The sequence below is a fragment of the Macrotis lagotis genome, chromosome X (genome assembly GCF_037893015.1).
Source record: "Macrotis lagotis isolate mMagLag1 chromosome X, bilby.v1.9.chrom.fasta, whole genome shotgun sequence".
NCBI lineage: Eukaryota > Metazoa > Chordata > Mammalia > Peramelemorphia > Peramelidae > Macrotis > Macrotis lagotis.
In genome coordinates this window covers 141248762-141275963 of record NC_133666.1, presented here as the reverse complement: position 1 = coordinate 141275963, position 27202 = coordinate 141248762, and the positions used below count along the sequence as shown (strand labels likewise).

General features: G+C 38.4%; 1 protein-coding gene across 1 annotated transcript in view; it reads right to left on the bottom strand.

Annotated features, from left to right (window-relative positions):
- SLC29A4 (solute carrier family 29 member 4) overlaps positions 1-21171 on the bottom strand; it is a 40182-nt gene extending 19011 nt beyond the window's left edge. Inside the window, exons 1-4 of the mRNA XM_074208319.1 lie at positions 20999-21171; positions 16102-16233; positions 6634-6747; positions 1942-2070 (exon numbers count right to left, since the gene is read on the bottom strand). Of these exons, the coding sequence (XP_074064420.1) occupies positions 1942-2070; positions 6634-6747; positions 16102-16233; positions 20999-21161 (538 nt within the window). The 5' untranslated portion in view covers positions 21162-21171. The remainder of the gene's footprint in view (positions 1-1941; positions 2071-6633; positions 6748-16101; positions 16234-20998) is intronic.
- Positions 21172-27202: the final 6031 nt, after the last annotated feature.

Sequence of the window (27202 nt, the reverse complement as noted above, 5' to 3'; positions counted from 1 at the left end):
CCTAGTTTCCTTCAAGACTTGACTCAAGTATTACATTCCATATGAAACTTTTCCTGATTCTCCTCCACCAATATTCCAAAATCCAATATCCAATAAATACTTAATAAGGGTCTACTATGTACCAGGCCCTGGGAAACAAAGGGGAACATATTCCCTAAGGGATATGTTTATCCATACTCATTTACACAATATATACAAACAAATATATATTCACCTTTTTTTTGTATATATACATGTGCATGTATATTATACAGATACACATACACACATAGACACACACACAATTTTGTTATGGAGACAAGGAGATGAAAGCTTCTCTGGAACAGGGATTGTTTCATGGTTGTCTTTATTTATCCCCATGCCCAGCCATGTATCTGGCTCATAGCAGATATTTAATCAATGCTTCTTGATGGCTGGATTATTGATCAGGTCTATTCCTTCACTGGTGAAGGTGAGGGAAGGGCAGGTCCCCTAGGACCAGCAGGGACTCTCCACAACTCCATATCACTTATCTTTCCATATCTGGCTCTGGAGAGTTAAGCCACCCCCTCCCCCCAATCCCTGGCCCCCAGGTTATCCTAGGCAGGAGAGAGGAGTGGAGAACCCTCTAGATAATTACTGCAGACAAGGGGAAGTTCCCCCTGGGTCCGAAGGCTGCCCAATTCACCCACCTCATTAAAAAAAGTCATGAAATAGACAATAAACATTGGTGGGAGAAGTTAGAGCTGATTAGCTGGCAGAAACCTAGGTTTGAGTGAGTGAGATATCTGACCAGAATATGACAACCAGATGGAAGCTTTCCTGACCATTACACAAGGTGTGCCATCTCAGCTGCTGACTGTGTTGGCATGAAGGTCTTGGAAAGGTCACTCCCTCAGGGCAGGCTTATAAAGAATTCTCTTAGGCTAGCTGATTCCTTACTGTGAATGGAATGAACATAATGCAGAAGTCTTTCCCCTTCCTTCTCACCCCTCAAATCACCAACTCAATTTAAACATACTAAAAAAAAAAGAATCTGTAAATATTTGTATCATCCAGGCCAACCTTTATCACAATTTATCAGAACAGAAACTTTTGGGAGCTAGAGGCTGAGGGTATGAGCAGCTTCCGTATGGTGCCTAGGTATATTGGAAAAGACTAAGTAATATTCATCATCATTTAGAATCATCAGATATCAGACCATTTCCCCTTATATACTGAAGAAGTCACAGGAATACAGATTTAGAGGACATTTTACAGGAAACTGCAGCCCAGAGAAGTTAAAGGACTTACCCAAGGTTGCAGGATCATAGATCCAAAGCTGAAAGAGACTTCAGAGGCCATCTATTTCAACCTCCTCATTTTGCCAATGAGGAAACTGAGGCCCAGATTTGTTAAAGGTTTAACAGGCAATAAGTATTAGAGGAGAGATTTGAGCCCAGATTTTTCTAATTCTAGAACCAGTCTTCCATTCTATCGCTTGGAAGGGTGACATCTGGAAGAGCAGCCTGGGGCTTGCCTGCCCCCTCCCTTGGGATCTGACCCTGGTGCATCAAAAGCCCACCTATCCCCAAAGTGGATGATCCCCGCACCCCAATACTGCTCTGTAGCCTAGAGATTAGGTTCAAGTTCAGTCATGGAGGAGAGAACTCATTCCCTGTCTCACCTACCCAAATCTAGCCCTACAAGTTGTATGATTGTTCTACCTTTGGGGTCAATTGAAAGGTTACTCCCTTAAAAGAAGGTGAGCCTCAGAGCTAGATCAATATTTCCAGGACCTGGGGCAGACTCAAGGTCCAGAACCATGCCCATGAGACCCAAGTTGTTTCCTCAGGACCCATCCCCTCCCAAATCTTACCCAGGCTCAGCCCACTCTAGGAAAATCAAGGACATTGTCGATAATGGAGTAGGTCACTGGAATGCCCTCATTCCTTTACCCTCTTTGGGATAGTATTCACCTACCTGTACAACCAAAGGCCACCGTACCCACAGCAGCCAAGTTGATGGCATATGCCTGTGTCTGGGAGAAGAGCTGCAGCCAGACATCACAGATGCTGACAAACAGGAGAGGGCCCACTGCGAAGAAGTAACCTGAAGATGAGAAGTCACCCAGGACAGTCAAGGTTAAGACTTGGGAGGCTCACAAGGAAGGAGCTCCATTCATTCTTCCTAAGCAGTCAGAGGGCAGCCTCTGTCCCATACATGTGAGGATGAGACTTAGAAGTAAAAGGGATTTTAGTGATCACTTAATCCAGGGATTTTTAACCTTGGAGTTGTAAACTTATTTTGAAATATTTTGATAACTGAGTTTCAATATAATAGGTTTCTTTTGTAATGCTATGCATTTTATTTATGCATTTAAAACCATTATTTTTGAGAAAAGGTTCATTGGTTTTATCATATTGCCTAAGGAGATTCATGATACATAAAAATATTAAGAATTCCTTATTTAGCCTCATCCCTTTATTTTACAGGAAGGGAAATTGAGGCCTAGACAAGTGGTTATTCACCCAAAGTTTTATTGTTGTTTAGTCATTTTTCAGTTGTGTTTGAATCTTTGTAACTCCCATTTAGGGTTCTCTTGGTAAAGACATTGGAGTGGTTTGATTTTTCTTCTCTAACTTATTTTACAGGTGAGGAAACTGAGACAAACAGGGTTAAGAAACTTACCCAGGGTCACACAGCAGGATTTGAACTTAAGGCTTCCTAACCCAGAGCCCAATGCTCTATTCACTGTGCCACCTAATTTCCCAAGGTTACATAGGTAGAAACTAGCAGACCCTTTCACTCAGGAATCAGTACTGTTTTTTTTACATCACATTGGCTAGAAAGAAAAAAAATATCCCCTGAAGAATCCATCAGCTGCCTAATTTTTCTCATTGCTCTATCCCCCCCAAAAGTCAATATTCTGATAAAACTAGATATTGCTGAAAGCTTCATGGTTCTTAAAATTGTCTCCAAGGAAGCAGATAGGTTAAGTGGGTTAATTTCAAATTAACACGATGTAATCCAGTGATTTGCACCTGCAGGGGATGGAGAGGGTCGAGGTGGGAGGACTCTTTAGTTTGGGTTCTATAAGCTATAGTATCATGGGGGAGGGTAGGAAGTGGTCGTTGAATGACTGGCACGTTAAGAAGTAAAGATTATTTAGAATCATAGAGTCCTGGGAAAGACCCTGGAGATCATAGGGGAGACCCCTAGTTTGAATCCTAACTGTGCCATGGAGGCAGTTAGGTGTCAAAATGGGTAGGCACTGGCCCTGGAGGAAGACCTGAATTCAGATCTAGCCCTACAAATTGTATGACCATGGGCTGGTCTCTGTCTGCCTTCATTTACTCAACCTTAAGACGGAGATAAATAACACCTACCTTACTGGATTGTTCAAGGATCAGTTGATATAATATTTGTAAAGTAGCCTGGCTTGAAAGTAGGAGTTATATAAATGTTTATTCTCTTTTCTTCCCACCAACTAAATCATTTAATCTTCCTGGGCATCAGTTTCTTCGTCTGGTGTTTGGACTAGATCAGTGGTTCTTAAAGTGGGATCTTCAAACTCCTGGAGGTCCAAAACACTCTTTTGGGGGGGGTCAGTAAGGTAAAAAGTAGTTTCATGATATTACTAAGTTTTTTATTTGTCCAGTAAAATTTTCTTTCCTTTTCCAACCACATTTTTGTGAGGATAGATTTCCTATTTGTATTTCAACCAAAACAACATATCTCAACAGATTGATTGTAGAGGAAGATAGGAGAATACAGTTGTTTTCATTTAAGTCATACATTAAAGAAACTTGGGCATTGGGGTAGCAAAGTGGACCTAGAATTAGGAGTAGTTCAAATCTGGTCACAGACACTTTTAGTTGTGTAACCCTGGGAAAATCACTTCCTCACCTATAAAATGAATTGGAGAAAGAAATGGCAAAGCATTCCAGTATCTTTACCAAAAAAACCCCAAATGGGGTCATAAAGGTTCAGTCATAACTGAAAAATAAGAAAAAAGGAAATTTGAAAAAAATATATAAAATAATGCTATTTTTCATTAATTTTTTGTCTTGGGAAATAGTTATTTTTTAATAAAAACATGTCATTTGTTAATATATAATGGATTTATTTTAATTTTAAATTTAATTAGTGAAAATATTTTATAAATTTGTCAGCCTTAATTTCAATATGGTAAATATCCATAGATATATACTGCTTAAATAAAAGCTCTTAGAAGGATTACAATGAATTTTAAAAGTTAAAAGGAGTCCCAAGACCTCTGGACCCATTAGACTATAGGTCCCTTCTGGCTATAAATCTATGATCACTCGATGCTCTGCCCTCATTTTAAAAAAAGAAAGTAATTTATTGTGAACTTAATTTGCAACAATAAAATCAATTAAATACATTTGCAACTAATTAAACTCTTAAAAGACCTTCAACCTACAGATCTCATAACAACTTATCTTCCCTCTGTCCACTTCAACCATTTTTCTTTGTCCTTTCCCTGCTGTACTGTAGATAGCTTTTTTAGTCTTTTTTATGAAGACCATGGTTCCCTTAGTCTTCTGGCTCTGGTTTTTTATATTAATTTTTTTCTTTCTTTTTTTTACCATGATCTAAATAAACATGAAATTTTGTTATATAAAGAACAGAAAAGATGATTTAAAAGTTACCTATCACACTTTTTTCAAGTATGTGTATATATATGTATATATATATATATATATATATATATATATATATACTAAATTTAACATAACAGACATAACAAAATTGCCTTGCTCATCTGTGTTTCCATCTGAATTTTCTCCCTAGAGAAGTTCTTTTCTGTGGAATAATAATAATAATAATAATAATAATAATAATAATAATAACTAACATTAATATCATATTTTAAGTTTTGCAAAGTACTTTCACATATGTTTTATCACTTGGTTCTCATAATCACTCTGGAAAGTGGATTTCCATCCTATTTTACAGATAAGGAAACTGAGGTTAATAGAAATTAATTGACTTGCTAAGGGTCACACAGCTAGACAGTATCTATAGCACATCTGAACCCAGATCTTGATCCTAGTTCTAATGCTCTAACCTTTGTACCACCTAGCTGTAATTTCCAATTATTTGATATTAGTCTTTCTAGCTTTCTTCATACTTGTCCTTCTTAATTGAATCTGGGCTCCAGTATTTACAGTCTGTGTGACCTTAAGCAGGTCATTATCTCATTGAAATAATTACCTCATCTGTAAATGGAGTAATGATACATATATTATCTGCTTCATAGAATGAGAAATTGTAGGAAAGGTACTTTGTAAACCTAAAAGTACTTTATAAATGTGAATTGTCATCATCATCATCATTTCATCATTTTCAGAGATAGAAAGAAGATGACTTTGCAAAGTCACATAACTAGTTTGTGGCATAGGTGATGCAATGGAATAATCACTGGATTGGAGTCAAAGGCCCCATAGTTGAATCCTAGCTCTGCTAGTTACTACTTAGGTAGTAAGTCACTTAACTTATTCTTTTTTTTTAAGGTTTTTGCAAGGCAAATGGGGTTAAGTGGCTTGCCCAAGGCCACACAGCTAGGTAATTATTAAGTGTCTGAGACTAGATATGAACCCAGGTACTCCTGACTCCAGGGCTGGTGCTTTATCCACTATGCCACCTAGCTGCCCCTACTTAACTTATTCTAACCTCAGTTTCCTTACTTGTAAAAATGACCTCTGATGTTTCTTCCCTCTAGATCTATGATATTTAGAACCTTAACTTTATATTTGTATCTCCAGCACTCAGTACAATATCAATAAGTCAAATATCAACTATTAAGAGGACCATATATCTTCACATTCAATGTAGTGATTGCTACATTGCTAGGAATAAGAAGTATTTAGTTTAACAATCTCATTTTTACAGATGAGGAAACTGAGGCAAAGAAGGCAAAGTAAATGTCTGAGGCCAGATCTGAATTCAGATCTTCCAGACTCCAGGCTCAGAATTCTGTCTATTGTACCACCTAGCTGTCCACGAAGTTATTTAGCTGCGGCCTTCTAGGCACGGCTGCTATATTGTGATGATGAGCATTGCACCTTCAGTCAGGTATTAGTGACAAATCTAGCCTCAGACACTTCATTAGCTGTGTCACTTAGCCACTGTCTATCTCATTTTCTTCATCCTTAAAATGAAATAATTATAGTACCTATCTCCTAGGATTGCTGAAAAGATCAAATGAGACAATAATTGTAAAGTGCAATTTGATTGCACATGTATAACCCATATCAAATTGTTTACTGTCTCAGGGAAAGGGGAAACGAAGGAGAGAAGGAGAAAATTTGAAACTCATCATTTAAAAAAATTAATGTTGAAAATTGCCTTTACATGTAATTTTATTTTTTAAAGTGCTTTGCAATTCTTTTTGTTTTTAGGTTTTTGCAAGGCAATGGGGTTAAGTGGCTTGCCCAAGGCCACACAGTTAGGTCATTATTAAGTGTCTGAGGCCAGATTTGAACACAGGTACTCCTGACTTCAGGGTCTCTATCCACTGCACCACCTAGCCACCCTGCTTTTCAATTCTTAAACCTTGATGATTGGAACTTTAGGTCAGTGGGATATGAGCTACTATGAGTATGACAAGCCTTAGGTCATCCCTGAGAAGCAGGGAAGGGCACTCACCCACAGTGATCCTGGTATGTAGGCTCAGCATCTCCACCAGGGCATTGTTCAGGAGGACAGCCACCAAGGCGACGAGGATGTAGGTGAGGCTCATGTCAAACACAATTGAAGTCCCTGCAGTACAGGAAGAAAGAGGTCAAAAAAAAAAAAGATGCTTCCCCCCACATCTGTTCTCTCCCCATCCAAAAGGCTTCTGTGGAGGGACCTGGCAGAAGAATAGACTTTTCCCTCCATTTTCAATGCTCTTTGTGGAACAAACTCAGTTTGGTTCTCCATCACACACATGTCATTTTTCTTTCTGACCACCCCCATCCCCACCCCCTGCCTTTGTTTCAATGTTCACTAGATTATTTAGATGAGGAAAAGTAGGGTTAAGACTGTGTCTCAGACAGTGTAGCTTATATTTAGGCAGTCAAGCAGTAGTGGTAGGTGAGTGAAAAAATGGTCTATTTTTGCTAAGATGAAGGAGGTTCTCCAGATCTAAAATTTCTTAGCAGTTGGTGAGTAGGGAATGAAGCTTAAAGAGTAGATATGCCATAAGATAGAATGCTGAACTTGTACTTGGAAGCTATTGTTCAGTCATTTCAGTCTCGCCTGACTCTTTCTATCCATATTTGGGGTTTTCTTGGTAAAAATACTGGAGTGGTTTGCCAATTCCTTCTTCAACTCATTTTACAGAAGAGGAAACTGAGGTAAACAGTTACGTGACTTGCCCAGGGTCACACAGTAATTATCTGAGACAAAATTTGAATTCAAGTCTTCCTGAATCTAGGTTCTGGTGTGCCACCTAGATGCTCATTGTATTCAGAAGACTTGGGTTCAAATAATGTTCCTACTATATGATCATGTGATATGATCTTTCAGCAGCAGTTTCCTTATCCTTAAAAAAAGGGATTATCATATTGGTATTGTTGGGATTCCTTTTTTTGGTGAGCCTTTTTTGTTTTTTTTTTTTTAAAGGCAGTGGGGTTAAGTGGCTTGCCCAAGGCCACACAGCTAGGTAATTATTAAGTGTCTGATGTCGGATTTGAACTCAGGTCCTCCTGACTCTAGGGCTGGTACTCTATCCACTGTACCACCCAGATACCCTTATTGTTAGGATTCTTGTGAGGGAAATATTTTAGAAATCTTAAAACACTATATAAATATGAATTATTAGTAGTATCAGAGCTGAAAGGGACACTAGAAATCATCAATTCCCATCCTCCACACTCATTCTACAATTGAAGAAACTGAGATGTAGAGAGGTTAAGCTCAGGGTCATATAGCTAGTATGGAAACTGAGGCCAGATTCCAATATTCCTAATTCCAAGTTCAGTATTAAATCCACAGTACCATGCTGTCTCTCAAGACTACCATTTTTACAACTTCTTACTGATGTGTTTTACTGATGTTCAATTCATGAAGAGTATGAGAAGTGCGAAAGGGTATTGAATTACCCACAATGATCCTCTATCTCATTTTGTGCTTCAGAAACCATTCTTTATGATCAACAATGGGTGGCAGAGTTAATTGAAATTCTTCTCAAAATTCTGCCTCTCAGTCCTCATTTTCCCCCATTTTGATGCTTTCTATCCCTATTCCTCAGTCCCTGCCAGGTTCACTCCTCTTCCCAATTCTGATTTCTTTGAGGAAACCATCTTCCAACTGGTCAGTCATGTTTCCAATTTCAGAGTCATTTTTGTTCCAACTGGTGACTTAAATCCTATTTCACTTAAACCCCTGCAACTTCTTTTGCATTTGTCCCATTTCTCCCCCCCCCATACACACACACATACAACCACCATCCTCATTCAGACCTTCATCACCTCTTATCCAGATTATTACAATTGCTTCTGAACTGGTCTCCTGGCTCCATGTCTCTCCCTACTCCAATGCATCCTCTACATTGCTGCCAAGTGATGTACCTGAAATCACAAATCTCTCCATGTCACTCACATAGCTGCTCAGTAGTTTCAGTGGTTCCCTTTTGCCTCTAGAATCCACACGAACTCCTCTGTTTAGCTTTCAAACCCTTCATAATCTGCCTCTAGTCTACTTTTCCAGACTTATTAGACACAACTCCTACTCCCACACTCTTCACTCCGGCAAAACCAGCCTACTTACAAAACTATTTTCCTAATTCCCTACTTTTGTCTGGGCTGTCCTAAAATGCACTCCCTCCTTGCTTCTACTTCTTGGAATCTCTAATTTCCTTCAAAACTCAGATAAAGTTCCACCTTCGTGACCTCCCCAGCTGTTAGTGCCCAGCCCAGAAATTACTTTGCATTTGCTGTATGTTTAGATTTTATTTCCTTATAATGCATTTTGTCTTTGTATCTCTAGCATCACTTAGGACAGTGTCTATCATATAAAAGATGCTTAATATCTGTTGAATGATTAGAAAGATCAATTTCTTAATGATTTTCTTATCTAAGGGAGGGGTGAAGCTCTTCCATGTCCCTGATATGACCTGAATAAAAATAGTAGAACAAGCCAGTGGGCATGGTGATGTTGTAATAAAATACTCATATAATTGAGAACTGAGCCAGTTCCCAAAAAGGAGGGGAATGTTTACTGGGAACTAAGGCCAGTTCTGTAAGTACCCCCCTTTTTTCTTAATTACCTGGAGCATGGACACTCATCCTGAAACTTGGCCAGTTTCAGGATGGATCTTCTGGGTCCAGAGTCATGTAGATATTTGGTACCATGCCTTCTTTATTCAGAATCCTATAATTACACAAGCCTTGCTCAGACCCCTGTGGAATCTCACCCATAGAGGGGATGCTGCCTGGGACCCTTCTGATTGGGACTGTGAAAGAGGCTGAAATTCAGGGTTCCCCAGCTTGATGTTTCATGAGTCAGAGTTACCCCCAGTCACTTGTTTGATTGATTGATAGATTGGTAAAAAAACTTTCTATCTCTTTTGATTATCTTTGATAATATTTCCTATCTCTTTCATTATCTTAGTTGTAGTTGTTATACACCTCTTAGGAATCATCAGTTATTGTTGTTTTGAGCTTTCTGTACCTTTGTTGTAATAATAATAATAAATTCATGTTATTCCCATTCTGGAGGGTGTCTTTATGTAGGTGCAAACTGAACTAAAACCATTAATCAGACGGGGGGGGGATAGAAAGTTCCCCAACACTAGTGGTCATCGCTAAGATTGTATAACTGTTTCACTCTTGTCACCAAAGAAACAAACAGGAATTTTTTTCATGTTGAAGGGAACAGAGTAGTAGGAAGGTCTAAGTTCAATTATGTATGACCCATTCTTCTTCCCAGGTACTCTATAGTGGATAGGATCCTAAGCCTGGAGTCAGGAAGACTTATTATACTGAGTTCAATTATGGCCTCAGACACTTATTAGCTGTGATCTTGGTCAAGTTACTTAACTCTGTTTGCCTCAGTTTCCTCATCTGTTAAAAAGTAAGATGGAAGAGGAAATGGTAAACTACTCCAATATCTTTGCCAAGAAAACCCCAAATGGAATTATGAAGAGTTGGACACAACTGAACAACAGCAGCAACAACAACAACAACGTCTCTGTAGAAATCATAGTTCAATAGTTCATTGGAGAGAACCTGGCATAAATACTAATGTTAGCCTAGGAATAATTTAACACTGACATTTCTCTAGTTCCATGTCTAGATTCATAGGATCATAGCAGCCATTAGAACTATAGGAGAGGCCACTGAGTTCAATACCTTCATTTTATAGATGAGGAAACTGAGACACAGAATAGTCAAGTGATTAGTCCAAGGACACATATCTCATAAGTATCTGAGTGAGGATTTGCTCTCAGGTCTTCCTGCCACACATAGCACTTAATGTAAGTGACCCAGCCTTTAAAGAAACAAAGGGGAAATTTAATAATTTATTATAAAAGGACTATCCAATCTATTATTTAATAGTCAAGCTTTGTTACATCTCCCTCTTCAACAACCTGATATTCTCCCATATTAGTCATCAAAATGAACTTTGAATGACTGAGATGTTTTCAAAAACCAAATCCATCCTCAAAAGATGAGCAGTGCAACAATTTTTTTCCTATTCTCAATGATGCCAATCATAGAACATCATACAACTGGAACTTTTTCACCACACATATACACACCATAAATTATTCATCTGAATAAGGTTCCATAGACTATCAGACTAAAAGACACTTCCAAGACCCTTTGGTCCAACCCACACCAAAGCAGAAATCTTCTCTAGTAGAAAAGTCATCCAACCTCTTCTTGAAGATCTCTACTCTTGGGGAGCTTACTACCTCCTGAAACAGGATAGCTTTAATTATTAGAAAATTTTCCAACTGATAACTTTCACTTTGTAATTTGAAACCCTGGCATCCTACTAGAACTAAATAGAAAAATAGAATCATACTCCTACATGATAGTCCTTCAAATACATGCAGAAAACTCTCAACTTCCTAGCCCCAGCCCCTCCAAGCTCTCTTTTCTCCAGGTTAAACAGTTTCTTTAAGGAATCTTCATATGGCATAACTATTAGTCCTTTATACACCTTAATTACCTCTCTTTTTTTTAATTATTTTTTTTAATCAATGAACACCTGTCTTCTTTTTCTCCCATCTCTATCTCCCTAATCCCCTTTGAGAAAGCAAGAACAATAAAACTTGTACTATAAACACTTATAGTCAAGCAGAACAAATTCCCTATTGATCATATCTAAAACAATCTGTCTCAATCCTCACTCTGAGTCCATTACCTCTTTATCAGGAGGTAGGCAGCAAGTTTCATGAGTCCTTTGGATTAGAGGTTGGTCACTCATTACAGTGCTCAAAATTCCAAAGTCTTTTAAAATTGTTTGTCTTTACCATATTGTTGTTGTATTGTTTACTGATTCTTCTTACATTCTTTTGCATCAGTTCATACAAGTCTTTTTGTGTTTCTCTGAAACCATTCCCTTCATCATTTCTTATAATGGAGCAATATTCCATCATATTCATAAACCAATAATTCATTTAGCCATTCCTTAATTGATTTGCCAATTTCCAATTCTTTGCCACCACAAAAAAAAATCTACTATAATTACTTTTGTACATATAAGTACAAAAATATTCTTCTTTCTTTGATGTCTTTGAGAATATAGATCTAAGAATATTATGTCTGGGCCAAAAGATATGTATGCTTTAATAGTTTTGGGGGCACAGTTTCAAATTCTTTCTAGAATGATTGAACTGGTTCACATATCTATAAATAATGCATTAAAGTACCTATTTTTCCATAGACTTTCTAGTGGTTGTCTAAGGTTAGAAGACTTGCCCAAGCACACAATTAACAAACAGTGCATATTTAAACTCACTTTTTGACTCCCAGTCTAGCATACTATCCACTCTGCCACCTACTTGTCAATCTTTTCAATATTTGCAATGGTGGTAAAACTTCATCTTTTGAGGATGGATTTGATTTTTGGAAACAGCTCAGTCAGTCATTCAAAGTTCATTTTGATGACTAATATGGGAGAATATCAGGTTATTGAAGAGGGAGATGTGACAAAGCTTGACTATAAAATAGCAGTGACTGCTACATGTGGTTCATAAGCTGGCTTCAGTGGCTCTTCTCAATGAGTGGTTCCTCAAATGGTTTAAGCAATGGTTAGCATTCCATTGAAATAAGTGTATAGTCTTCCAAAATGACTACTTTGAAGAGGTCAAAACTCATCTGAATAGACATATTTTGGTTTGTTTTGAAAATGACCTAGTCTCATCACTTTTTACCTCTGATCATTGTAACCATGAGTCAGGAAGAGGAAGGTGAGCCAGTAAAAGAGACACAAAAGGATAAGTCAGACAGGTAGGAAGAGAACCCAGAGAGAACAGTGTTCTTTGTCTATATCAAATACATTATTTGTTTCTACATCTCTGCTTCTAAGACCCTGGGTTTTGAGGATAGGAAAAAAAATCATTGTTGCACTTCTGGTATGGTATGGTATCTTGGTAATGGGTTTACCTTGCCCCATTTCCAACCTGTAACCTTGTTCCTCTCAGGACTAAAGACACAGGACAAGATTCAAGATGGCAAAACTATCTGGACTCTTGGAGACACATGATCTTGTCCTTCCTAATAGCCACCTAAACTATTTTAAATGACATATAAAGGTGAGGACTTTTTATTTTTCAGTCTTAGAGCTAACTTGTCATGTTATCAGAAAGCACTCTCCCCAGGTACATGGATGACAGTGAAGGTTACCACCATTATTACTAGCTACAAAATGAGTAGCCTAGAGAAGTCCTTTTTTTTGCCTTTATACCTACATATGCTTGCCTATTAATAAATTTTTTGAGGTATTTTAGGATATCCCTCCTGGATATATCAGCCATCAATAATATGTCAACTTTCATAGTTTACAGATTTACATGCTAAAGGAAATTGTAGCTATTAGTCCTCCATTTTCACATTCTCGCACCAGCAAATGGGAAAGTAGCACTGCTAAACCTTCAGGCTTATTGTTTAGTCATTTTTAGTCATGTCCAACTCTTTCTGATGCCATTTGAGTTTTCTTGACAAAAATACTGTAATAGTTTGCTATTTCCTTCTCCAACTCACTTTACTGAGTGTATTAAGTGGAGGAATGTGAAATGAGTCTGAAAAAATTAGGAAACAGACAAATAGTGTTGTTAACTTGGCCAAGGTAACACAGTTAGAGTCTGAGGCTAGATTTGAACTTGGGAAAGTGATTCTTCCTGGCTCCAAGTCTGGCACTCTCATCCACCTTCAGCACCACCTAGCTGAGCATTCAGAACCAAGAACAAACAAACAAACAAAAAAACAAAAAAAACAGGACTCAGGAGCTAAAAGAGTTCTGACATGTCCCAGTGTGCCTCCTTGGTCAGATAGCTTCCATCTAGACTTTTGAAAGGGTTTGGTTCTCATTAGTTCCAAACCCTGTGCCTCTCCTCAGCATCCAGGATCTCAGGAGCAGAGACAGAGAAATCATTTGTTTGATAGAGACAAAAGTCACTGTTCTCTCTGGGTTCTCCTACTGGTCAGATCATTCCTTCTGTTTCTCCTTCATTGGTTAATCTTCCTCTTCCTGTCTCATGGTTACAATGATCCTTAGTTCTTTCCTTTCTCCCCTCTTTCCTTCCCTCCTCTTCCTCGGTCCATATAGGGAATCATGCCCTTGCCTGCAGTTGCTCTGTCCAAAGGGATATAAATTTCGATTATTAAAACCTCACAAAATATCTTGGGGTTTATAGACTAGATTTCCTTCTTAAGGATCAAGCCTTAAGCCCAAATCACTCTGGCTCTTATTTATTGGTCAACAGTGGGTCCCAGTCCAAGTTTCTCTTGGTCATTGTTTGAGCCTTGATGACTCAGAGTAAGTGTAAATAGCAATGGGTTCTGTTTTGGCCAAAAATACCTTCCCAGATTGATTTGGGTTTTGATTACGTAAAAGAGGTCATTCTTAACTCATTTCTTACCTAGCCTTAATCAGTGAATGAGACCTGGGAAAGACCTTAGTTTAAAAAGTCCAAGGTTTCTCACTGCCTCTAAGGTCATCTCTGGTCATCCTGATCTGGTCACTGGCTCAGGAGGAGTCAGGCTGGCGACTTTGCACAGCTCTGCCTCACTCAAATCCAATTCATTTGTAAATCATGACATCATCTTCATGATATCTCAGTCCTCTTCAAGGATAGATTACAAACAAACGATTCACTGCCCTGATCCTGGATTGGACTCTAATTACCTCTCACTTGAACGATTTTAATATACTCCTTGCCACTGACTGTCCTCTCTTCAAATCATTTTTCACATAGTTGGCAAGGAAACCTCTCTAAAACACAGCTCTGATAATATCACTCTCCTTCTCAAAAATCTTCAATGGCTCCCTGGTGCCTCTTGGAAAAGGTTTAACTCTCAGCCTGGCAGTAGGAACCTCCACATTTGGGCTCCAACCTATTTTTTCCAGACTCATTTCACATTCTTCCACTTTATACACTCTATATTTGAGCCTAAATGTAGCTGCTCCCCAAATCTGACATGCCATTCCTCACTTCTTACCTAATCCCCCTTTGCAATGATTACAATTCATTTCCTTTTCACAAAAACTGTTGAAATCTTTCCTTCTCTTCAGGTGCCACCTCCTCCACGAAGCCTTTCCTAATGCTGCTTACCTGAAGATGATCTATTGCCTCTCAGGTTTTCCTAGTGCAGTTTTTCTGGATCTTTCTTTTCCCTCTATCTTGTATCATAATTACTTGTACACATATGGAATAGTGTATAGGATGCAGGATTTGAAATCATGAAGATACTTGATGTTGAATAGGACACAGTATAAAGTAAACCCAAGCTACGTGTGCCCCTGTGAGCCTGAAACTCCTTCCCCCAACTTGATTGGATGGATGAAATGACACCTAGACACTAGTTCCAGTGTGACCCTGCAGACCCAGCCCCCTCTAAGAAATCTTGAGAGGCATCCACTTGTTTCTGAAATGTTTTGATAGTCCTATGAAAATAGTTGAACATTATGCTTTTCAGAGGAGACATTTTGGAGGAAATCTGCCTCCAAAGTGGACCAGAATTATACCTGGTAACCAAGAATCTATTTGAATTTAAATGGATATTGTATAATATATATATTTAATATATATGTAATTCTATATAGAGAGAATATATAATTCTATAGAATATATAACAAAAATATAATTTACAAAGGAAAGATCAAGGGCTAATCTAACATTTGGCTTTTCTTCATATAGTATTTCTTCTAGAGAAATCCTATTTGCCTCATTCTGAAATTATTAGTGTGGTACATTCCTTTAGGAGCAATTCAAAGATGATGTAGAAATTAGTCATATATTTGGCTGACTGGTTCAGTGTTCTCTTCAGTTAGTTTTTCCCCTTGTATATAATTGAAAAAAACTGAAATATGTTCAAGTGACATGGGTACAGACCATTAAATCAAGGGAAATATTGAAGTTCAATACTACTTCTATAACAGCTTGCTACAAAAAAAAAGGTTGTGGAGGCCATATTGCCCCAATAATTTGTTCTGACACTTCCTTGATGAGAACAATATGCAGAACAGGGCACAAAGATTCTAAGTTGAGTTATCAATGATATTCATGTCTGCTTTTTCTACCTCATTCCTCAGTCTGGTTAAGTTAAGTTCTAAGTTAAGTTCTATACTGGTGAATAGTGGTATTTATTTATTTTTTTAAATTTTATTCATTTAAGGCAATGGGGTTAGGTGACTTGCCCAAGGTCACACAGCTAGGCAATTATTAAGTGTCTGAGACTGGATTTGAACTCAGGTCTTCCTGACTCCAGGGCCAGTGCTCTATCCACTGCACTACCTAGCTGCCCTGAATAGTAGGATTTAGTTATGGGCAAGTGTCATAGCCTATTTGAAAATTTGTTAATTACAAAATAACAATAAATCTCTAGCTTTTACATTTTTTTTTAAAAAAAAAGGAAAGAAAGAGAGGGGTCCATTTTCTACCAGGAATCTATGACTTACCTGGGTATTTGTGATGCAGATAATCAACATCTGTGATAAAACTGTTGTATGGCAGGAGAAAGCCCACTCCAGCCAGCAGCATGGCAAAATATATCCCATGATATTGGTCATCAGGTTCAGGCTCCTCAATCACTAAAACCCAAACATATGAGAGAGATCAGACTCAGATCCCAACTGAACTGATGCCTCATGGGGAATGAGTAACTATACTAACAACAGTTGATTATTTAGTGTCTACAAATTGTTTAACAGTTTGACCTTATTTGAAGTGGATGTCGGATTTGTTTGACTTGTTGATGCATAAACAAAAATACCAGACACCTAGGAGGGGCATTAGATAGAGTGAGAAGCAGGCTTAGAGTCAGAAAGATCTGAGTTCAAACTCTTCCTCTTAACTTACTAACTGTATGACCTTGGACAAGTCACTCAAATTCTTTGAACGTCAGTTCTTCCATCTCTAAAATGAGGATGGAGTTTAAACTTGATGGTCTCTAAGGTCCCTTTTGGTTTCAAATCTAGGGTTCTGTCATTCAATCAAATAAAGGCCCAGTCCCTTTCAGGCTTATCATCTGGGATTGTTTATATCCAAGAAGATAGATGAGAGGGTAGCTGAGGGTGTGTGTGTTTGTGTGTGTCTTTGTGTGTGTATGTGTGTGTGTGTGTGTGTGTGTGTGTGTATAAAACCCATGACTCCAGAACTTCCAGACTTTATAGTTGATTTGATAACTTACTTTTTATTGATCTGTACTCATGTTACTTGAATATAAATCGCCAGTTTTCTGAATACCAACTATGTTTCTAACTCTTTCCTACTTTCTACAGTCAAGATAGAAGAAGAATAAGACATAGTCTTGCCCTCAAGTCACTTGCAATCTAGTTGGAAAGAAAACCAATATACAAAAAATAGGAGCATATATAATTAAACATTATATTGTTGTTTGACTTTCATTCTCAAAGTGAACCATTACATCAGAGAGGTGATGCCATGACATATAAGTAAAATGAATTTAAGTGAGGGAGGGCTGTGCAAAGTTACCAACCTCATATTCTCCTCTGGAGCCATTCTGGTCCTGTGGCCAGATATACATCAGAATGACAGGAGAAGATCCCGAATGCAGTGACCTCTTTAAGCTAAGGTTGTTAACTTTAGTTGACTTTAATTGACTGAGATAATGCCTATTCAGTGATTAAGAACAGATAAGAAAGAAAAGATGCAAAGAATGGCCTCTTTAGGCTAGCCCAAAACAAAAAAACAATCTGGTGAGATTTGGAAGGGTTCAGAAAAGAAGGCTGGGGGGAGAGAGAGAGAGAGAGAGAGAGAGAGAGAGAGAGAGAGAGAGAGAGAGAGAGAGAGAGAGAGAGAGAGAGAGAGAATTTGAAGAGGCAACACTGACTTTGAAGTTAGAGGATCTCATTTCAAATCCATTTCTATTGCCACCTGTATGATCTGACACAAATCACATTAACCTCATTGGACCTCAGTTTCTTCATCTGTAAAAGGAGAAGGTTAAATTAGAGGACCTCAGAGGTCTCTTCCAGCTCTAAGTCTGTGATTCAATGTTCTGTAAGGAGGAGTGGAGGGCATCCCAGATGAGTAGAGATGTGTGTACCCTCATAATTCACATTTGTATAGTGGTTTTAAGATTTGCAAAATGCTTTCTCTACAATGACTTGTGACAGGTCTGTATGAATGAATGAAAAGCCTTTAAGTGCTTAGTATGTCCAAGTCCTAGAGATACAAATAGAAAAGTAAAACTGTTCATCTTCTCAAGGAGTTTATTTTCTGGGGTTAGTTTGTGTGTGTGTGTGGGGGGCGGGTAATGGAGTTAAGTGACTTGCCCAAGGTCACACAGTTAGTTTTTATTGTGTCTGAGGTCAACTTTGAACTCAGGTCCTCCTGTCTCCAAGACTGATGTTCTATTCACTGTAGGAGTTTATAGTCTAACAGAAAGAGAAAATAGGTAAAGAATAGTTATTCCCACTGTGCAGATGAGAAAACTGAGAAAAGGTTTAGTGGATTATCCCAAACATACAACAAGTAAATATCTAATCCTAGATTCAAATCCAAGCATTTTGACTCCCAAGTCCAGCCCCCTATTCTCTCTTCCATCAATGCCACATAAAATGAACTTGGCATATTCAGGGAACAGCACAGAAGAACATATATGCTGGAGGGTGAGGGGGAATAAGACAACCTGTCAGGATTTTTGTTTTCCATATCTGTAAAATGGACAATCATTCCTATCTGTTCAAAAGTGGACTGACAAAAGTTGTAGAAGAAAGATACTACTGTGGGTCCAAAGGTTAAGCATCTCTTTGGCTTTTTGTGGCTCACTAAGACTATCTCCACCATCACCATTACCATTTTATGGGGACTTTGCCATCCTAGAAATGATGATTAGGGTTTCTTTGTAAGTATAATTCTTACCTAGAGTAAAGATTGAGATTGACTTATTTAATCAATAATGTACCTCACTTGCTAGGGCGTCATTTTTTAACCAATTAGAAAAATCTTTTCCTAATAAGAACATGTAGTATTATTCCAGTTAGGCATGCCCCAGTAAAGTTTGGGAGGTGCTTGGGAATAAATGAAGGGCAGAAAGGGTTCTAGATTGGGTGACTGTTCAGCAGGGAGTCCCTCAAGGGCCTGGCAGAGGATCAATAGTGCATCTGAGCAGAGACTAAGGGATAAATATAGCTAATATCCCAGAGTTCCCTTGGTGTAGACAAAGAGAGCAGCCGGGTTAAGCAGTGGGAAGCATAATTACCCCTCTGGTGATGTACAAAGGATCAAAGTTGCCTAGTATGAGGCAGCCAAGACCTGAACAACCATACTGAGCAACAGGCAGGAGGGCCAGGACTGATACTAAGTATGTAAACACAGCTGGCTCTCCCCCTCCAGTGGTTGGGACTGCCCACTTTAAGGGAGCCTATTAAACAGGTAGGTGGTTTTCCCACCATTGTCTCTACGATATCTTTATTCTCTGTTACTAAGGAGACCCTATCGTGATGTCAAATAGTGCAGATCTAAATAGGAAATGATCTCCACCATCTCCCAAGAGTTCTTCAAGAGGCAACTAATTAAAATGTCCCAGCAGTTGAGCAGAGGAGGAACTTTTCCCCTTGTTTTTGCAGCAGGAGAAACTAAGGATTAAATATTTTGGAGGGTAGAGAGACCACTTAGAACAGCCAAGGGATAGGAATTTAGATGTTTAAGGATCCATTATGTTAGCAGCATCATTGTAAAATAATAATAGCTAACACTTATTTAGCATATAAATGTATAGATTTGTATGTATATGTATATTATTTATATATATCACATATATTCTATATGCAAGCAGTAAAACTAAAAATTATTATATCATTTGATCCTGACAACAAACCTGGGAGGTTTATAGAAAAGGAAACTAGGGAAAGCTAGGTGGTATTGTGGTTAGAGCACTGGCCCTGGAGTCAGGAGGACCCGAGTTCAAATCCAGACTTAGACACTTAATAATTGCCTAGCTGTGTGACCTTGGGCAAGTCACTTAACCCCATTGCCTCAAATAAATTTTCAAAAAGAGAAAAGGAAACGGAAGCCTATAGGGGCTAAATGACTTGCCTAGTGAATAAGTGTCCAAAGATGGATTTGAATTGATGTCTTCCTGACTCCAGCCACAGAGCTCTCTACCCTAAAAGTTCATGGATTACAAAGGCCTTTTTTTCCTCTAATGCACTTATGAGATAGACAATACAAGTTATATTAAGCCATTTTACAATTTAAGAAACTGAAACTCAAAGAGGTTAGGTTATTTATCCAAGGATCACAGATAATAACTGTCAGAGATGGGTTTTAAACCTAGGTCTTGGCTCCAAATCCAAAGCTCCAAAACTCCCAGGGTAATTTGTGGAGATGTTGGAACAGAAGACCAAAGAGTTTTGGGAAACCTCACAGAATCATAAATTAGAGCTAGAGGGACCCACGAAAAAGATTCTCTCCCAGACTCTTCATTTTACAGATGAGGAAAAGTTATGTGACATGTCTCTAGTCTGTAAACGGCAGAGCTCAAATTCAAACCCAGATCCTCCTGTACCAAATACTGTCCTCAATCCACTGCCCTATACTATATCCCCCCCCCCCCCCATACTACCTCAGTTGAGATTTGGTGGAGGCTGTGCTATTAGCTATAATGGTGGAACTATCGATCTATCTGAAGGCAGGGGAATAAGTTCAATAACCCCTTGGATCCCTTTCAGTTCAAAGTCCTATGAGTTATATTAAATATAGTTACACCCTTAGTATCATGGTGACACTTTATATTTAAATAGCATTTTTCATTTAAGAATTCCAAAGCTTTGTGCTTTTGTTTTTATTTTAGTCTTTCATTTTATTACTGGTCAGGAGTTTCACACAACAGACACCAGTCACCATCCCCACCTTACACAGACAGAGCCTAAGGTCTGAGTCACATGCCTGAGCCACAGCTCTTCTGAAAAGAAGTCAGAAGAGAAACTTACAGAATCCAAGTTCTTTTCCCACTTTCTAACTCCTGGGAAGCCCTGTCTCTTTGCCAGGGAGGATCAGGTCTTCCTGACTCTTTAAGCGCAACAATCGATCCATTACCATTGCTAAGAAGTACCTAAGTGGTACTTCTTAGTTAATGCTTTGTGAATGTTACTTTTCTGATTATGGTCCAGTCCAGCATGGGAGTCAAGAGTAAAGACAAGTTTAAAGCAATCTTGAGGAAACATTTAATTCATTTTCCTGTCTTAGGGCTTCACCTACAACAACTAATTAGCTAGCTCAACTAGCAGCTGAGTCCCCTTTGGCAATGTCAACTCTTAACTACACATTCCTAACCCATTCCTGAGTCTCCTGAAAAGCCTAGAGGGGCTACCTCCCCATTATTATTACCTGGCTCCATAAATGTCAGGACCCCTTTGGCCTGGTTTCCTTTGGCTTGGAGCTCCTCTTCCTCCAATTGGTAGCTGTCAAAACTGAAGCTCATCACCACATTTCCCTCTGGTGTCACTACTGGACTGAGTTCCTTGAAGTGGTCTCCCCCAACTGACCCCATGGCTACTGTCCTTTAAAAGAAAAAGAAAAGAGAATGAGCAGGAGTGGGAAAGCATAGAATTCCTTTTTATTCTTATTAAATTTTATTTTTCTAATCAATGAAGATCCTCTTCTCCCCACCCCTTCCACAAAAACAAAGAAAAAACCAAACTCTGCATAAACATTGAATAATCATCAAAGTAATTTTTACTTTGATTTTATCCAAAAGAATTATGACTCAATCTGAAACTCTGAATTCACCTGTCTATCAGGAAGTAGGTAGCAAATCCTTTAGAATTGTGATTGATCAGAATTCCTAAGTCTTTCAAAGTTGTTTGTCTCTACAATATTATTGTTATTGTATAAATTTTCTCACTTCCCTCTGCATCAGCATATCCAAGTTTTTCCATGAGTTCACCCAAAAGACCAAGTCTAACTCAGGAAGGCAGAGCCAGAAAAATGAGAGCCAATTCAATTCAAGCCAATTAGCATTGATTAATCACAAATCATTTACAAGTCATTCTAGATGGCACCAAGATAAAACAAAGAATTCCTAATCTCAAAATGCTTCATTCTACCACATACACATGATGATTTGAGGAGAGGGGAGAGAAAACACTAGGGAGATCATGAAAGGATTTCTGTAGAAGGTGCCACATGAGCTGAGTTTTAAAGGGAGCAGGGATTCTAAGAAACAGATGTACTTAGAGAGGTAATAGGATTTTCTTCATTTAGAGGTCTTTAAGTAGAGACTACATAACCACTTATTGAATGTGTTTCAGTGGGGTTTCCTTTCAGGTATGGTTTGGATAGTTGCTGAGGTTCCTTCCACCTCTAAAATTTTGTTATTTTGTGAGATAGGAAGTGAATGCATTCCAGGTATGGATCAGCTCATTCATAGCCTGGGAGGTGAAACAGTGTATTAGAAGAAATAGTAAGGGGGCAGCTAGGTGGATAGAACACCCATCCTGAAGTCAGGAGGACCTGAGTTCAAATTTGACCTCAAATACTTAATACTTACTTAGCTGTGTGATCTTGGGCAAATGACTTAATCCCATTACCTTGTTAAAAGGAAAAAAAGAAGAAGAAATTGGAAGGAGGCCAGTTTGTCTGGAACATATAGTATGGGAAGAGAAAGTAGTGTGTATTCTTCTTGGAAGGGCAAACGAGTTCAATTGTGAAGGGCTTTAAATGACAAACAGGAGCATTTGTATCTTAGAAGTCATGAAGGTTTTTTGAAGATGGAATAAGCATTGTCTGGCTCATGTTTTAGCAAGATTAATTTAGCTACTGTGTGGAAGATGAACCAGAAGTCTAATTAGGAGGCTGTTGGAACAGTCCAGGTGAGAAGTGATGAGAACCTGAAGAAGGGTGATTGATGTCTCTATGAGTAGAGGGAAAAAGACATATCTGAAAGAAGCTGCAGAGAGAAAATTCACAAGATTTGTTAACTGATTGATGCAGGGGGTGGGGATTTGAGACTGTAAACCCGGATGACTAGAAGGATGGAGGTGACCTCAAGAGAAACAGAAGTATGGTGAAGGAACTTATCTAGGAAAGAAGATAATGAGTAGTATTTTAGACATGTGAAGTCTGAGATGCCTACAAGATATTCACTTGGGAATGTCTAATATATGATTGTGACTAAGTCCATTTAAGGATCACTTAGTACAACCTCTAGAGAGAATAGTGTAGAAATCCTGAAGGTTTCCAGAGAGCTTTTCCTTTTTTAAATCATTGTTTGATCTACAGCATAGGGTCCTAGATTTAAAATTACAAGATACCTCAAAAGTCAAACCAGTTTATTTTTTACAAGTGAAGAAACCGAAGTCGAGTAGAGTGATTTATCCAAGGTCATGCAACTAGTAAGTATAACAGGATTTGAAATTAGGTTTTTCCTGATTCTTGATTCTAAGTCCATCATGCTATCAACTGTGCCTAGTTCCCTCTTCTGATAACTGTCTAGCCTAGACTATAGTCCTGGTTCAGCTGGTTCAAACATGGAGTAAGGAAAAGGGCATGTGGGGTAAGGAAAAGAATCCCTGAGTCAATTTGTGAACCAGGAAAAGAATCCAATACACTATATACATTCTCTTCCCCTAAGAGGATTCAAATCCCATGAAGATGTGGGCCTCTCATACTTTGAAAGTTTGACATTTTTTTAACCTAACCTGCAGTAAAAGAAAACAAAGATTTGGGAGATAGGTCATTCTGAAATCCAAAAGCTCCATGTACAGAAGGCAGTATGGTACAGTGGATAGAATACTGGTTCTGGAATCAAAGGACCAAGGTTCAAATTCTTCCCCTGAAACTTACTACCTTTATGACCTTGGATAAGTCAGTTAACTTTCTTGGGCCTCTGCTTCCTCATTTGTAAGAAAAAGATGGCTAGATGGCCTTTGAGGACCCTTTTAGCTCTAGAATTATGACCCTCTGTTCTATTACTGAGAAAGACAGTTTGATATATTGGAAAGAGCACTGACTTCAGAAACAGAGAATCTGGCTTCAAATCCTGCCTCAGCTACTGACTAGCTTGGGCAAATCATAACCTTTCTGGGTCTCAGTCACCTCATCTGGAAAATAAAGGTACTGAATAGGTGATCTCTAACCTCTTTTCCAAGTTTTTGCTTTTCAAATCATAATTATTTCACCATTTCAGAGCTGATAAACAACTCCTTTTAGTATCTTCTCAGAGAGCAAAAAGAGACAGGAAGAGAGTAAACCAAAATCACTGAATTTAAAAAGATGCAAACAATGCTAGTAAGAGATTATGCGGGACAAAGATGGTGAAGTTCTTAACAATAAAAGGTTTTAGAATTAGCAGTTACTTTATTATTCTATAATTTACTTTTAATTTATCACCATGGACAGCTCACTGGAAGATAAAGTCCTTAAGTGTGCAGAGTACATTTTAGACAGGGAAGAATGAACCCTACATGTAACATAGTAGTATTCTTTTTTCTTTTATAGTGTTGGAAACTTGGGACTAGGAAAATAATGTTTGTCCTTCATTCTCAAAGAAGAGCATGACATCATCGAGGTGATGCCATGACAAGCATATGGATTGTATTTGAGTGAGGGGGATCCTGTGCTAAGTCATCAGCCTCACTTTCTCCTCCAGAGCCACCTGGGTCCAGTGGCCAGATATGAGTCAGGATGACTGGAGATGGCCCTGGATGCAAGGCAATCAGGGTTAAGTGACTTGCCCAAGGTCACAGAGGTCTGAGACTGGATTCAAACTCCTGCCCCCCAGACTCTATCCACTGCACCATCTGCTACAAATACAAAGTAACTTAGTAGTAAATCCAGGACTAGAATTCGACTGGTTCTTTTATCTCCAAGTCTAAATCTCTGCACCAGTAAGTTTTCTTCTACATAGCTTTGTACAGGGAACCTCATTTATTCAACATTACTGGGACCTGGGCTGTGCCACTTTATACCTTTGTGTCAAAGCTCTTGAATTTAATAATTTATGATGGAAATCTTTTAAAAATGCATTATTCACTCCCCTGCCTTCTTAAACAGGGGACACAATATAATTCAACCTTTACTTGAAGGCTCAGGATAATCACTATGAATATCAATGATTGCACTGTGCTGTAACAGTGATCTGGGCTATGGAGGTTTGTCACTTTCCCCTTCATTCAATGCCTCCAATTGCTGGGCTCCCCGCTTCTTTGATCAGTTATATGTATATGTGTGTATGTGTTGTGTGTCTATGTATAAATACACATGAATACATCATATATACATCTACCTAAATTTATCTACACCATTTCTCTCCAGTGTCTGGTTGCTGTCATTATGCCTAATTCTTATAGTGCCAATTCCCTCTTCACGTCTCCTTCTAATTTACTGTTTCTAATCTCCCATGGGCAGGAAATTCAGTTCATGAAGTTTATAAGAACTGTATGAACTACATAAATACAAAGTGTCAGATTCAGCTGATGTGTTGTTATATTTGATAAACTGCTACTTTTTCTATTTTTTTTTAATTTTTCATTCAAGAGAGGGCTCACAATGGAGGGGAAACATTCAGAAATCAATGTAAACATAAAATATATTAAAATGAAATTTTAAAAGAGTAAATGGGTTTAGAGTGAGGGATCTGAAGATCTCTCATATATAAATAAAATACATGAGCTATATGACATTTATTTTTGCTTGATTCAAGACCTTTTTTTTTCTTTCTTTCTGAATGTATTGTAGAAATTGAGGCTTCAAGATAAGTGAGATATTGCTATATCTTATCCCACTCTATGTACAGTGCCTTGTACTTGGTAGCTACTCAAGAAATACCTGTCAATTGAAAGTCATGATTTCATTGGACTCTCCTTTTCAAGTTGTAAAGCCTCCCTCCTGATCTGAGAAAGCCTTGAGGTAAAAGCACAACTGAATGGAAAACATATAATTTGCCCTACAATGTTACTGAGATTTGACTCTTGTTAAAACTTCCACAAAGGCTGAGGAGAGTAAAGGCCACCTACATAGGAAAGCTATAAAGACACCATAGTACCAGCTTTCATCCCTACCACCTCACTTCATCCAACCAGGCCATCAAATCAACTTAACAAACAGTTCTGAGAGTTAGTTAATGCGTTATGCCTCTGGAGAATGAGGGTACTGGCAGCAAGCCATCCAGCCTCCTCTATTGTTTACATGACCACAAATGTAGCCTAAAGAATTCCTCTCTGTAGAATAGAAATAACTCATATTTATATCATGCTTTAAGGTTTGAAAAGTATTTTGTATACAGCTTTACAATAACTCTGTAGGATGGGAACTATTATTGATCTTATTTTACAGATGTTGAAACTGAGGCTCAGAGAATTTAAGTAGTTTGCCAGGTGTCACACACCAAGTACATATTGGAGAAGGAATTCAACTCTGGATCTTCTAATGTTAAATCTAAGGTCCTAGTTACTACACCTAGCTACCTAGTTTCTTTTTCTAAAAATAGATATTTCTAAAAATTTTCTAAAAATAGAATTCTTAATCTTTTGGGGTGTGTGTACTGTGGACCCCTTTTGACAGTGAATCCCTTTCAGAATAATTCTTATTTAAAAAATTAATAATTGAAGGAAATGCTAGATTTCAGTGAGAGGTTAGCAACAATAAAGATATAAATCATTTTTCCATCCATGTTCATAGACCCCCAGGCTAAGAACTCTTGTTCTAGAATATTAAGAGATACAGGTTCAGAAGTATTGCTGAGACTCTACTACTCTGCCCTCACCACAATCACTTCTACTTCTGTTGGTGTTTGTGTCCTAAGCCAAGGTCATGTCCAGAATTCTGTGCCAGGAAGACCCTTCAGAGAAAGAGCACTTGCTGGCCAACTGAGATGAGATAAAAGCATTAGCACCACTCAGCTCAGGGAACAAGAGAAATAATAGGAGTAATTATGAACCCCAGATCCCTGATTTCTTAGGCTGAACTTTCCTTTCAAGTTGCCTCCTCCTCAGAACAAGGATCACACCATTTTTTTTTGCATCCCCCACAGTGCCCATCATGGTGTCTTCCACAGGCTCAATATATTGACTGTTGTGAGAAAAAAAAAAGAGATTTCTGTTTTTTGGGGGAGAGAAGTTGGGTGGGGGCCAACAGTTAGATATAAATGTTTTTGTTTGTCACCTGGGGTAGATGTGCACAGAACAGGGTTGGGTCAAAGTCCCTCAGAAACTAAATTAAAAGAAGGTGGCATATTTTTTGTCTTTGGGAGACAAGCCAAAACATTGATCATCTCTCCCCTTTGCTTACTGTTCAGCCAGAAGCTTCCCTCAGCAGCTTTTAATCTTGCCTTTCAAGTCAAGCATCCCAGCTCCAGCTGTTTTTATTGCTCTCCTCTGTATTCCCTCCAACCCTCCTCGAATTTTGGTTCTGAAGTCTCTAACAAGGCTGGGTCTCTTCCAGACACAAAGAAGAAAGTCTCTGTTCTTCCCTCTCAGGGTCTCAGCATCAACATCTCAAAGTTTAGACTCAGAGAAAATGCCAAGGGGTGGTCTCTCCAGTCTATGAATTTAATGACCCAGGGAGTTCTTGACTGAGTGAGGAGAAGCTGAC